Source organism: Diadema antillarum, unplaced genomic scaffold (genome assembly GCF_040938485.1).
Source record: "Diadema antillarum isolate AM-2024a unplaced genomic scaffold, OU_Dant_1.0 scf00000104, whole genome shotgun sequence".
Lineage (NCBI taxonomy): Eukaryota > Metazoa > Echinodermata > Echinoidea > Diadematoida > Diadematidae > Diadema > Diadema antillarum.
In genome coordinates this window covers 530366-546111 of record NW_027270993.1, presented here as the reverse complement: position 1 = coordinate 546111, position 15746 = coordinate 530366, and the positions used below count along the sequence as shown (strand labels likewise).

Here is a 15746-nt window from a genome sequence, read left to right as displayed (position 1 = left end):
GAACCAATCAGGGAGGTGGAACCCTCTCTTCCACCTCCCTGGACCAATGCACCAAACTCTTGTAACAACATTGGAATAGCATATTTCTATTTTATTTCTTTTAAATCATGGCCCGACCTTGACCATATTTACTGTCGGATCCCCCGTTCGGTTCGGAGAGACTGCACGGCCAACCACTCAATGAAAGACGGAATATTGACAAAATGCGTAACTGAGATATTTGCAAGAAAGAAAACATTTCCTTCGCATAGTCTCCTAATCCAGCTAAACACAGCAGGCGAATCTAGCGGTGAGTGAGATTTCCTGGCATTCCTCGTTGATTATGTTTGAATCTGCGCGGCGTTTGGGACAGGCGATCCACAAATTCATGAATTCCTGAAAAGAAAGGGGCGATTGCTCGAAGCCATTGATTGGTGGTGGTTAGAATGCATCCATGGGTTTACAGCTAAACATTTGACCGACCTCCTTTTTGGTTTGGCTTGAGAAGAAGCGTTTGGATTTGACTCGACAGTCGACTGCACTGCTAAACGTTGGCACATTCCAGCATGGCTCAGTTATTACTACGATCCACTATTTGTTATCTCTTCGCGCCTCGCCTTGCCTGCCGCATATGGCGTGTGGGGCGTAAGTAATCTGTACTGAAAGACGAGTGGGAATCAAGAAACGTTGCGTATACACTCTTTTTTGGTGGGAAAGGACCAACATCATCTTCTTGCCTTGATGGAATCTTTCACTAGGCTCGTTTTAATCAGTGTTGTGGGCTGAAGGCTCAGGTGCCACATGATCGAGTCTCCCGCGTATTTTGATGAGCTTTTATGCTATTTTAATCGCCCCATTTCACTCATGGAGTCTTTTCTCCCCCACTAATCTCTAGAATAGAAACGCCAGTGCTGTGCCAGGGGCCAGGGATTAAAATTTGCTATATTTATCTCTTTGAGTTTTGACGTATGTAAAAGTCTCGTAAGTCAGGTTCCCTACGCCGAACATAATCGCTAACAAATGTTTGTTCCCTTTTCGATCAAAATGAAACAAAGAGAAGTAAAACCTGCCTGTGTGGTATGCATCAGTGAGACATATTGCAAACTATACTACCACGTTTACCAGTGACTGAAAGAATACCAATCACAGCGGTCTTTGTCAAGATAAACTTGATATTCACAATCTGGCTGTCTGTTTCAAGAAAAAGAGAAATGTGTATGCATTGCATTTCCAAAAGAGAGACAAAACTGGCTCTGGGGTAATGATGCATACACCACAGTATATCTTGTATGTACTCCTGAATAGTGTATGACACTGTTCAAGTAATGTTTGGAAATGGCGAGCAAAAACAAAGAAAGTCGAGATGTAACTGTTTTCTTGTTATGAAACATCCCTTATGTAAATCTATGAGAATCGTGTCCTTCAATGCTGGTGAGTGATAGGAAGAGTATATGATACATAAGAGAAGGATATATAAGAGAAATTATACAAATAAGTACACATACAATATTTCAGATAAAATCTGTATGATCAATTATGTTTCATCATCTATTCACATTGCTATATACCACCTTGAGGAAGAGAATATGATACAGAAAAAAAAATAATTGGTATGATGTTATAGAAGGAAACCGATTTGATTGATGTCGTTTTGAAGGGGAAAATCGAGCTTTGCTCTTAGAAAACCCCTTTTCTGTAACGATAATAATGACATCTTACAGCTTTCGTGAAACAGTGAGGAGGAGATGAAAATGTCCATTACGTTGAAGCCTCGATATCTCTTTCATTGTTTCTCCCTCATAAATATTTTCTACGAAGGAAACAAGCTGTTACCGACCGCCGTAACTGCTAACACACCAAAACGAAACGAAAATTCCCATCCGCCCCTTGACCAATGTGTGCATGCCCGTAATCACGAGCAGTGAAACACACGCATATACACACGCACACACAATGAATTGTCATGAATCGACTGGCACGCGAACACACATTCACACATGCACACACACACACACACACACACACACACACACACACACACACACACACACACACACACACACACACACCTGCAAACACACAAGGCGGTAAAAACCCCGATGATAAACCTCTCAGGAGCGGGTAACGTGAGGAATATAATCTTTACCAATCCTCTCTCTGTCTCTTTGATAACGAATCAACGCCAGAGGCAACCTGCGCCATGTCTTTATCAGCGTTGTCATCGGCACAATATAGGAGAAGATGCATGCTCTGTTCCAAGAACAATTTGAAAACTTTTTTTTTTCTTGACGCAAGCCTACTGTACATAATCATAATATGTTTATTTTCATTAGATTTATGAATGTTCATGATGTTTGATTGATGGGTCAACGCTTTGTAGGCCCACCTGATGATGTTCTGTTAGCGACACATGTTACGATGGGAAGAAAAAACATACAAATAATCATTACCATTGTATTTTTGATAACAGAAGTGTTCTGTACTGTTTCATAAATGTAATTACCGTTCGTGACAGAAATGATTACGTGTAATATTAATTTCTTATCTTTGCATTCAGAATCGCTTCCTTATAGCGTAACTGTACAATCAGCTATCTTATTATAGAAGATATCTACGATATTTATCATACTTTTATATTCTACTGACATTTTGAATAATGCAGATATAAATGCACCAATTTTAACATAATTCAATCAATATCTCCGTATTGGTGAGTTCTCGGCGAAGAAGGGAAGACTGTTGTGTAAATGGGGTTGCTACAGGTTTGACAGTGCGATGATGCTAGTATTAACAACCCCCTACAGGTTTCGGTTTCATGACATTTGCTCCTGCGACAGTTGGTCCCACGAAATATCTGCAAGCTAAAATCCAAACATCATTTCTACCCACAAACATAACCCTAGCCCTAATCCTAATCATCCCATCAAACTAAACCTCAAACCCTATTACAACCCTAACCCTATGCAGAAGAAAATAGGACCTGAGCACCTGTCGTAGGAGCAAATGTCGTGTCACCGCTGACAACACCATGCTTGCACTTCTAAATTTACGACGTGTCTCCCACACCCCCCCTCAACAAAAACACACATATACACACGTACACACGCACACACACAGACACAGACACACACACATAAAACAAACATATAAAAAAAAAAACCCCTTCAACCATCAATAACACTTTTACAAAAGACATACCACACACAATAATGTGTCAGGTAACCACACATCCACACTCCACAAGATGCACATTATACTGCAGTTTTTTGATGCATACAGTTTTCCTGTCTCCCTTGAACTAAATCCAAGACACTCGTATACGTATGTTGAGGTGAGGTTAAAAACAAGAGACAGCATTTCATAGAAGCACGCCATCACTGTTGAGTAAACGCAGCGTGAATAACTCGCACCACTCCACAGCGCAGACGAAAACCGAGCTATGAAATACGCTCTCTCTCATTCGCAGAAAGTGGTTGACCAGCGTACGCATTTTTACGGTGGAAGAGAGAGGGAGAGCTGGCTAGGGGCGCCTCGCAGTTTTCGCACACGCCTCGACGGTTCTCCCCAGTGCATTATTTTTTTCGAGGTAGCAGCGACAAATCGCTTTATTCTTGCTCACTGAATCGAGGCTGGCATTCGTAAGTCGGGAGATCCGCTTGATTCCTTTTTTCCCTGTTTGATACAGGAAAAACATAAATTTAGTCAATTTAGTTACGTGAAGCGCGTTTGGAGCAGAAAGAAAATTTCATTCCCCGACAGCCGTCGAGTGATCAAAGTGCAACTAAACAAAGGCCTATTGCTGTGTGCACTACCCGATTGTCAACAGGCTTTGACTACATACTTCTTTGGAGTGGAGTTTCTCTGTGTAAATATGCCTGGCATGAAACAAGCTGACTCTATTACCTATCATGGCTGTTTGCTGTTATTCAACCTTTTCAATCGCATCGAAATAACGACGAATCAGGGATGACATTGTTTTCTGTGCTCTCTTGTGTGCTGGAAACGGACGTGTAGATACACGTCTTGTAAAAGAACTTTACAGGTCATATAAAAGAGATGAAATGACCAGCGAGTGGAGAATTTACACATCTCATTTTGGAAATTTTAGTCTGATAGTGGACAAATGGGAATAATGCGTGCGAGGATCCCATGAAGGGACAATATGGGCGGTGTTCGTTGTGAGGCGGTCCAGCATCAACCGGTCTACAGAGAGATATTTCTGTGATTGGATACACTCAAGGGAGGCAGTGAGTTTGGTCCGATCCTGTGACTACATACTCAGTCCTGTCCATTCACAATGACAGACCGGAGTAGGTCCAGGTCTAGCTCAGTGGCAGTCACATTCTGTGTAGGTCTTCTCAACGTGCTGATCGCAGCCCCCACCAGGACCGGCTGCCAAGGGGTGGAGAGGATTGAGCTCACAGGGGACGTCATACTCGGAGGCTTGTTTCCTGTGCACGAGAATGGGATTAATGGGTGTGGTCCGTTCGACCTGGGTGGATACCAGCGTCTGGAGGCCATGGTCTACGCCCTGCGGAAGATCAACGCCGATCCGAAACTCCTGCCTGGGATAGACCTGGGAGCGGTGATCCTAGACACGTGTAGTAGGGACACATATGCCTTGGAGCAAGCCATGGAGTTTGTGGCCTCGACCACCACGAGAATAGACCTGGATGCATTCACCTGTCCGAATGGAAGCCGCCCTGAGTACGAACCGCCGCAACCCACGGTGGCGGTAGTTGGCGCCGCGGCGAGTCCCGTGTCTAGCATGGTGGCTAACATACTGCGTCTGTTTAAGGTAAGTGCAAGCTCGGTGACTGTGCTTGATAATACGACACATTACTTCATTCTTTCATAATAAAGTGGAAGGAAGTATCAACCCCTGCATGTGCAATGGGGAAGAAAGTTCGAGGTTTGACATGGTTTCTACTGCCATATACTTGCCACTAAATGAATGAATGAATGAATGAATGAATGAATGAATGAATGAATGAATGAACTATTATCATTATGTTACATAAAATCGATTTAAGCTGTCACTGGATATTCACTGTCATGTAGCAATGTGATCGATTAGACTAATGAAGAAGCTCTAAGGGCAATATCCACATTGATATCAATGCAATTATGAACGCGTCAAATATCATTTTGCGCTAATGCAATGACGCGTTAAATTACATTGAGTTCGTTGTCAATCGCAACGTTTAACCTTGGGAGATTCTATTATACAACATCCACGAAGCATCATCCGCCCCTGTATCGCTATCATAAGCCAGGGGATTACAATTTGGAGGAATTAACTTAATAGGTTTATTCTGCGTCAACAAATGGAGCATTAGTTGTTAGGTATAGGTTCCTGAAGGAGATAAAGATTAACAGTACTTTTGTGATGTTGGAATGCTTAAAGCTTGGCTATTAAAGGTCAAGCGGAGATTTGATGATTTGATGAGTAAGTAAACGCAGAGTTAGCAAACTTTGCCAGCCACTTGTAATAGAGATTTATCGATCACCGCATTATACATTGGTTCAGTAGGAGTATAACATTACAATGCTGTCACATACTCTAAGATTATTGGAGCGTGACTCCCAACGATGCACGATCTAGTTATAATCGTTAATGATGGACGTTATTTGCCTGAATCAAATCTGTGACGTCAGAAGCACCTATTTCAAACAGACGCTTCTACGCACATCGCTAGAAACAGATTGCGAAGTAGTTTTTAAATTGTTGTTGCGCTATGGAGAGCTCAGAACGAAACACCGGAAAGACATCGGAAATAAAGAAATCTTTGATTAATTTCAGGTGAATAATGTGCTCACAATAGAGTACATGTATATCGCTATCTACAGCAGGTATATGTTTAAGATATTATTCTCTCTTTGGTAATCATATGATATGTTGTGCAATGGAACCCTTTTTAAAACATGTCATTAGTTCAATTTAAGTAAGATTGATGTTTTCTACAGCTATGAGGCAAGTGGTCAAATATTATAATACATTGACATAAGAACCATTTAATTTTGACGGATAAAGCACAGGTGTAGTCTTTGGAATGAACGTTTGGGTAAGTTTGGAATACACCACGGCGACTACTTACTTTGATTACAATGCGTATTTTCTAAACATGAGAAGCGTCAAAATGGGAATTTTTTTATTTGTGAAAGTCTACTTATCTTGATTCAATCTTCGAAAGATTTGCGTCACGTAATAAGTAGTGTCACGTAATATAAGATGAACATAATAGGTGACAGGGTACGCGCTTTAGGAGAATTAACGCAAGGTGTCGGTCGTTAGCAATGGGAGTAAGTACTAAACCAAGCGTGGGTAATGTGTTTGCATCAGCCACGACCTATCGACTTAATTACGAACTCAAATTTCTATGACACCTGGCAAAGGGCAGTCAATATACACGGTCTGATTAGATTACAGTTTGCATGGAATACTCGACAGAGACGGTTGGGAAGTTTACAAACATCTCATCTTGGACGATCACGCGCGCTGCATTCCACGAGTGTTCACAGCCTCATTAAGGATGAGATGTATTTACCTCCAAGATATTATTTTCTCCGTTTCTTTTGCATTGAGCATGTCATGTGATCTGAAATCAACTGCAACAGAAGGGAATACCTCTCAGATTGCTTTCGAGAAAGCTGTCGTGTCTGGTATGAAGCGAAGCTTGGATTCAAACGTTCAGGAAAGAAAAAAAAAAAGAAGCGTTAATTCATGTGGCGTCTATCCATAATATACGTCTGATTCTACTTCGCAGAAGAACTAAATCATCCCCGCCTTAGATATCAAATTCACATTTCAGTCACAATATAAATACTTGACTTGGTGTTACCCACTGTCCTTTATACTTTCCTTATTATCTGTGTCTCCTGATGCAATTCAGGTTGAAAAAAAAAATCATCACGTATTGCACAATAATGATGTTTTGGCACTATGAGGCGCATGAATGACTAGGAGGAACTGTGTACATAAGATGATGGGATGAATGTCAATATCGGGCAGATAAAGGTCCCAACAGAAGTGTGCTGAGGCAGGAGACAGCCAGGGCATATCACCAATGTTATTATAAGCTAAATGTCTGCTCCGCTGGTACGAATGCGATATGTTTCATGTTTGCTTGATATGTATGCAACGCCCTCACACCAGCAGAGGTTTCAGTGCCTCGGGCTGTATTTCATGGGCGCCTGAAAAGGCTAATCAAAATTTGTTGGTGGCGGGAAGAAAGATTCACAGTCGTTTGAGACCTTGGTAAAGATGAACTCCACCAGAGATCTGCCGGCGGCTGTTTGAGCCTGTAATGTCGTGATGAAATACTAAGTCCTTTGTGCTGAAGACTAAAAACAACTTGTCGCAAGGATATTAAACGATTTCAATAAGATAGCAGATCATTAAACTTTCTGTATACGCATTAACTCATAAACCCTAGTCATAACCTTCCATGCGTATTTTATAGTTGAACATAATCCGCCATCAAACACAACAGTGAGGGGAACTTATGGGGTGGGAAGAAGGAATACAATGATTGTATGTGTCTAACTTTAGAAGAACAACGACATTATGGATTATGGACGTGTAGAGTATAGAATGAAGACACATTTTATATGATGCTTCATAGACGCATGCATCGTGTCCACAGCGATGACACAGCTAGACAGAAATTCAGTATAATGTATCTTACATAACATCCTTAAAACATTCTCTAGCGGCCCTAAGGACGGAAACATACTGGAAACAACAAAACGCCTAATGAGCAGGAGCAACATTTATAAACCAATGTGTTGATGAAGGAAAACTCATTACATCTATATTGTCAATCAGTCAATGGGTTCAGCAGCTACCCTTAAACTGGAACAGTCACAACAATTTATATTGGATGACGACACTCGCAAGTCCCGGAAGACATGCACAAGATCTTTTGACTTTTAAGACTTATTGAATGTGACGTGTGAAAGGAACTGGATTGTCCTACGACGAAATAGCGTATTGTCGATATGCAGAGTGTTTCATAATAGAGTAAAGTACTTTGTAATATAAGCTCTTAATGATTTCAAAGTAAGTTGTTTTACTCAACAAAAAAGGTAGAATGATCTTCCGGTGTCAAGATACACTTTTATAAAATTCTATACAACTTGGCAATGATAAAATTATTGATCGTTTTAAAGGCACGACTGTCAAAGAAATAACATCAGATGGAAAGATCAAGGACATAACTCTAACAATAACTATTTTGTGTAAGAAGCTCAAAGACATTGGCTATGAAAGTGAGTAATTCGATTTTTGATTTATCATGTTATTCATTTGGGTTTGTTCTGCTTTTTTGGGTTAGTTCTTTCAGCCGTTGTATTATTAATCAAATGTTTACATCTTTTGGAAGATTATAATTATAGTTCCCTCTTTTCAAACGGCATGCTTACAAACATTGATTCTCTGCTGTTGATATTTCAACATTAAGATAGGCAAAGTCCCCATCAGCACTGAAGACGTACTTAGGTCTAAAACAGAAAGGATGAAAGTTCATTGCGAAGACAATCTTTTGCCGTGAATGCTAAAGTGACCAAATTCCAAGTTAGTACACATTTTACGTAATTCATTGTGCGCACTTTTTCTACGCAGATAATACTCTTCTAATGGGATTAAAGTATTATCCCAACTGCTAATGTGTATAAAGCAAAATGTCTTTGAACTACAGCAAAAAAAAAACAAAAAAAAAACCACACAAATGTATACATTAAAAACGTGGTTATCTTTTTACCGATCTCATGAACAACACCTGTTTCTACGGCAGTCGAAATAAATTCATGGTTCTCGCAAAGTGTTTTTTTTTAATAATGTTGATCGTCATTTTTCAACCTGCTTCATCTATCAATGCCCTCGAAATTCCAGTGGTTAATGTTTCCTTTTCTATTCCTGTACACTTCATATATTCTATTTCTTTGCTGAACAAAATAGTCAGAGATTAAAATACTGTCACTTATAGGACTAATCATGATAATGGTAACAATAGTGCCTCTAAAGCTTGCGCTGATATGATGTATTTGTTAGTGTATATGTGTTGATAGTTAGTGCCCTCTTATCCAATTATCTAATATTGACTCATTGAGTTATCAATGTTGACACCAACGGAAATGTCCCTATATAAATTATTAGAGGCCTCAATTATCACATATTTGACATGCGGTCGACATTCAAGGGCATCAAAATGACTATGGTAATATTACAACAAACTATCCATCCCTGAGCCAGCTAGAAAAAGAAATGACCTTACTTGTCCATAGATTGCAATCAACTGATTATAAGTTCGACTCCTATAGCTATCCTGAAATAGAAATCTTAGCTCTTCAGTGCCATAACGTTGCGTAAGAATAGTGACACAAAGGCTGTGCTCTATAATGTTTGTATAATAAATCATGCCAATTAGATTGCAGTTCTTTTGGGGACCATGATGATGTTTTGTATGACGATATCCGCAAATAGCAACTCAACCAACCAGATTGTGCAATCATGTAAATTATTAGTTCTATTCTTCTCCAGATAGAAATTGACATAATAGCTTTTGAATCTGCAATATTCAGTATGTACTCGTAAATCGGAATCTGAGGCAACCCGGCCTGTTTTGTGCTGACCAACTGTACTATACTGCGGCAAAATGATTAAATTTATTCGTTCTGTACACCTATCAGGACAAATCTAGCATTCAGTATACTCAATGGCGGGCAGACGAAGACGCAGAATTTGTTGTGATTTTGTCCTAATGACGTGTCCTTGCGGTGCGCACGAGTGAATGTAATCCCAGAGTTTGTTTGGCTCCGGATGCGGGTTTATATTCATACCTCAATATCTTCTGACAAAACATGGCCGGATTGGATCAATACCAGCGTGACGATGCGTTCCCCTCAACCACCTGTCGTCCCAACGAGGTGACCTCCGACATTTTCGGCAAAACTCGGGCACGGGAAAAACAAGAGAGCTATACGCCTGATTCTAAATGATTTAACCACACTCATGGATTGTTGTGTAGGGAATTTTCCTTTGAAATCATTGTATCACCGTGTGTAAACGATCCAGCACAAAACCGGTTTGGTGTGATAGATTTGATATTAGCTTACACATGTCGCATATACGTTTCCCTGATGCTTGATGAGGGGGTGTAGCTCACCAGTGGAAGGGTTTTTACAGAATGGTTCTGCAAAATTGATATTCATCATTGACCTCGTCAACTCTTAACTTTGTTTACTCAGTTTCCGACATTAGTGTTGCGGTTGTTTTTTTATGTTTTTTTTCTTCATGTAAGTTTCAGGGTCCTTTACGAAATCCCTTTCCTCTGTAGAACATTACAGCTGTCATTCATGAACAACGTTTGCCGGTATTCATTTCAGTACTTATCAGTAATCACATCGGTAATCGATGAGCATCGTCATTTGGTTGATATTCTCAGAAATACGAATATCATGAAACAAACTTTTGACTCAATGATAATGATGATAATATCTGTACCACAGCCAACGTCAAAACCAACGTCCTTATTACATCCGTCAGTTTGACTTCTGTCCTTTAACCTGCTCACGGTCAGTCCTATTTTGTTTATGAAATACGAAATTTCATCCGCCTTGCTTGTCTTCTGTCGATTCGTGAAAAGCAAAAACGAAATTGAGGGCTCGCCTTTTGGACTATCAAGAAACAAACAAGTGATGATTACAGATAGCTGCTGGCTACCAAACACGCGCTGAATGTTTCGCCATCGTCTGGCTGGTGCTATCGGAGATGGGCCATTGCCGAGGGTGAATCGTCAAATAATACTCGCAGAGATCTCGTCCACAGATGGTATAATCATGCACGCTATATTTATCTCTACTCCTGCGGGAAAGGTTTTTCCTTCGTGGTCCTCTTTATCTTCCTTTCCTTCGTCTCAACAAAGAATATTGAAGGTCGTTGGAATTGACAGTGTCAGTGTAACATTACAAAATATTTCCAATATGATTATAGTTATGTGGGATGACAAGAGTATATTGCTGTACTGATGACTTTGTTTTCGTGAATGACAAAGGCATATCTCATCCATTTAGTGCAATTGTGGAAACACTTGCGGTCGCCACGTCATCCGTTTGGTCCGCCTTGCGCTGGTCGAAGCTTACCCTCATATGCCTTATGACCTATGGGGCAATAATTATTGTTTGGTCATTCGAATCACTGCAGCGATGTGTACCAGGCACATCCCTTTAATGAACTCTTATATCGGATTGACAAGCGAGGGTTGGATAATAAGCGGGATTTAATTAAACGACCAAAAGCGGCTACAAGTATTTTGGTACAGGAGAAAGCACAATACACATTTTTAGAATCAAGGGCAATGAGCTTTATCGGGAAATACGCTTCTGCCCTAGGGCAGCAATCGATAAGCATTAATGGCCTGTGTTTATTCACCGAATTTGAATAGCATATAACAGTCCAACATTGTTCATTCGACGTAATCAAGTAAGCGGAAAAGCTATACTACTATAAGAAAATACAACCACTATTTTCTTCACGTGACAGAGTAAACTTACAATTATGATACCTTATTTTTGTAATGAGTATCGAATGATTTCCATATAACAATTATGTGCCTGTAAAGAACTATTTTTTTATTCAACCGTTCGGTTAGAAAAAAAAATGAATTTAGAATGATAGAAAAGATAATGAGCACGTATACAGTAAATAGCAGCTTGACCAAATCCTACATGTATCTCGATGGCAGCATATAGGCCTAATCAATTATTACACGGTGGCTTCCTCATAAATGTTGCATAACTATTATGAAAAAGTCTGTTCAAGTCTGCTTCAATATTAGACTTATTAGTACTATTTTATGATCGTCATCATTTTTTCACATCACAATCATGTTTTTCACAGTTTTACTGTTTAGGAAAACATGATTAAGATTAAAAGTGACACAATACTGAATGCAACCGATGGCATGCAGTTTTCATAGACGTTGCGAGAGAATGCTAATACCAAACGCCACTTCTTAGTGAGCAACATTCAAAGCGTCAGACTCACCGGACGAACCATCACGTTGAAATTTCTCTGTCCGCCTGTAATGTTTGATCACTTGAAGCTGTCAAACGATGCATTTTCAATTGGAAAAAAGAAATAAAACGTGCTTGGATGATATGATGTTGTTCGTGTTTAGATATCATGTGCATAGTAGGCCGTAAATGGAATAAGCCATAAGACAGGTCAGTATATCGTGATGATAGATATATGAAGTTCAGATTTACGGAGAGCTAACACAGTGAGTAAACGTTCGAATATATAACAGAATAATATGATATTGATAACAGTATTAATGATAACAATACACATGATACATTAATGTATATCACATGTGAACGTACATACTTTTTGTGTGTTTACTATAGTAAATCACTATATATATATATATATATATATATATATATATACATATATATATGTCTATATCTTATATTTCATTCAACTATCGTCATGCAGACTGATAAAGTCACTGATTATTAATTTTCTAATAATGGCGTTTTCATAGCTTCCGGTCTCAAAGTTTTAAAATGGCATGTTACTCCTATACCATAAACTCATAAGGAATCTAGCTTCACTAGAAAAACACAATTAAGGAAAATGGGCTTTGTATACGCGTATAGAAAGTTCCTCTTTAAGCAACCATTAAATTGCTCGGTGATGACTTCCAAATATCCATGTCTGCGTAGATTCTGCCTTCATCATCAAAGGACACATTCTTTTTAATTGAAGATCGTCACCTCCGACCTGCTTATTGTCCTAGACACCACAGGAGGTTTACGACGACTTGAGAGACAGACAATAGACTTCTCTTGGCGAGTGGATCGAGCGCTTCTGAGAAGGAGAGGACGAAAGGGATCCATAAATGCATCACCCCGAGTTCTATTCCTGGGGCTAAAGGTGAAGAGACCATTGAACGATGGAAAAAGTAATAGTGCAGAGTAACGCAATCGGTGGTACTCTACCAAAGCGTGATTAAAATGGTGTCATTTCTCTACACGCTGGCCCACGCGTGTGAAAATAGGAATTGGAGGGAAAACGTTTAGTCCCGCGCCTCCAGAAGTGGAAAAGTGAATGGATGATGAATAAGTCAAACCCGCGCAAGAATACGCCATTTGCCTCTGGCTCCCTCTCTCCACTCCCCCATATCTCCCTCTTTCTCTCTCTCTCTCTCTCTCTTTCTCTCACACACACATAAATCATTCTCTTCCCTTTTTCTTCTTTCTATCTCCATCTCTCTTTCTCCCTTTCCACTTCGGACATTTTTCAATGCTTGTGTAGACGGCACAGTGTTCTAAAAAGACGGTGGAATATTATTTTCGTGGCATGCCATTTTGCTGACTATTGTCAGAGACAAAGTGCCGAAAGAACGAGGGTTATGTGTATGTTCTTTCTTTTTGTTTTGAAGGAGTGTAATTCCGTTAAAATGCTGTGTGAATAACATACAAATGTCTCCAGACTCCCTGATTAATTTGGTTGTCAGATGTTATTGATAGCCTGTACACATAACCTTCGGAGCTGGGCTTATTGAAACGAATGTAGTAATGTGGTTTATTACAGAGCCTTGTTGGAACCATGCAGTGGATTAGTCGGGCGTACACACAGCTGAGGTGTGAATTTTGGCCAGCTGTATGCCGTTCTTTTTACTGTCCCCACACCCTCTTCTCTTGGTGCTACCAGGAATTAAAAGAACCCAACAGAACTACACCCGCCATTTCAAAGATCAGGCAGAAGAGTAAATTATTCTTCATGCCTCCAACACTGATATACACATGTGAACTTTAACTCTAACTATCATCTCAAAGTTGAAAATCCAGTTATTTGCAATTGCGAAAAAATCGTGTTAAATCACTTTGTTATTAACATGTTATAAACACCTTAAACACACACACACACACACACACACACACACACACACACACACACACACACACACAAATATCTTCAATTTTTGCTAAGTTCGCCGACTGCTTTAGATGCAGCGCTCATGGGCAAGTGGTACAACAAACCCTGTAAAACCTATCATAAACAATTCAAAAACATGATGAGCGATCGTACGTCATGTCCCTTCGTTAGGTGAAGTAATTTTTATGATGTCACCTCAGTTCTAATCAAATTCAATGACATTAGATTACGCACCAATTCTACCAAACGTTTCATACATTTGGGGCCTAATGACATGCGTTACAGTGCGGTGGTGTCAAACTGGTGGCGGTCCATGAAGGACCTATATGCAATGTAAATGCATGTGGATTCGTGTTGATTTATTATACCCTGATCATAACTTGTACGGAAAAAAGAATATCTAAATACTTTTATGTACCGTATATTTTCTTTGTTTTCTTTTTTTTTCTTATTTGGATACGCCCACAAAAAAAAAAAAACCACTTCCAAACCCAGGCTCTGTCGGTGACATCATCTGTAAATAACTGCTAAAGAGCACTGTACTATTATGAGTAACAAGAAAAATCGGAACGCATCATCCCGAAGACTGAGCATAACTTGCATCTTTCCATGCAAGACTTTTGTTACAATCATCCTGGGAACATGGAAACATGCAAGTTACGTTTAATTTAGGAAAAGATGCCTTCCTATGTCTTTAAATTAGTTTTTTTTTTTGATTACTTAGTTTTGTTACCTAATGTTAGAACTGCAGCAGTGATTGAAAGATGAAGTCATCGGCAGAATCCTGGTTGGGAATGTAGAGAGAAATGGTAGAAATATTATGAAATAATTGGTACGTATTCAGATGTTAATTTGGCCACAAAAACTAGTAATGTTGAGCATTATAAAACAACACAAGTCGACATGAATTAGCATCGCATAATATGTCCTTTCACGGAACTCGCATTTACTTATTAGGTCCTGGGCGGAAACATGTATTTCAGAATGTTTTAGGGAAGTAACAGGCTGATAGTCGCTTGTGGTCAAGGTGGGCAAGGGTTGGTAAACACTAAATGGTTGTATTCGTATAGAATACGACATACAGTTCTTGAACTTTAAATGCATGATCTACATTGAAATCCAAAGCACTCAGAGAGCTCGCTGTTTCTAAATTACACTCGAGGTCACTACCACAACTACATGTTTCCTCAAAGCGAGTTTATTCCGCTAGTCTTTCATTCAGACATTATTTAAGCACATGGATCAGATATTTGACCACAAAGTATCAAATCCAATCATGACCAGGGGACTGCCCGATGTATCGTAATTATGTCTAATTGATGTAGAATTGCATGACACAGTCGTACGCTATCGCCTGATCTGATGAGAGATTTGATTTTAAAGATATACTCGAATGGATCCTTTCTTTCCCTAGATAAACTTACCATCTTTTACGAGCACTGAAAATAAAACATGAGTCATGCCTAAATGGTAAATCGGCGGAACTGTGCACACCTCTGGAGTCAAAGCAATGGCTTAGTCCCACCTGTATAAAAATGAGTCCAGTATTTTTAGTGAGCTGAACTGAGAACTGACAGAAAAGAAAAAAAAAGGATTAGGCTTCTATTAAAGGCCCTCTTTACCTTTGGGAGCAGTGATTTAAAAGATATTCAAGATATCATATTTGATGCATATGTGTAGGTCTGTTGTCCCGCAAAACATCCTACCATATAAGAGTTTCGCAATGAAGCCTAAAATATAAGGAGATATCAGTATTTTCCTTGATAAACCGTAACTGTAGACGATTTCAACTGGGAACATTTTTATTATAACTATTGTTCAC

General features: G+C 39.5%; 1 protein-coding gene across 1 annotated transcript in view; it reads left to right on the top strand.

Annotated features, from left to right (window-relative positions):
• The first annotated feature begins 3507 nt into the window (after positions 1 to 3507).
• Positions 3508 to 15746, top strand: part of LOC139719105 (metabotropic glutamate receptor 6-like) — a 77235-nt gene continuing 64996 nt past the window's right edge. The window contains exon 1 of the mRNA XM_071630539.1: positions 3508 to 4777. Within this exon, the coding sequence (XP_071486640.1) occupies positions 4277 to 4777 (501 nt within the window). The 5' untranslated portion in view covers positions 3508 to 4276. The remainder of the gene's footprint in view (positions 4778 to 15746) is intronic.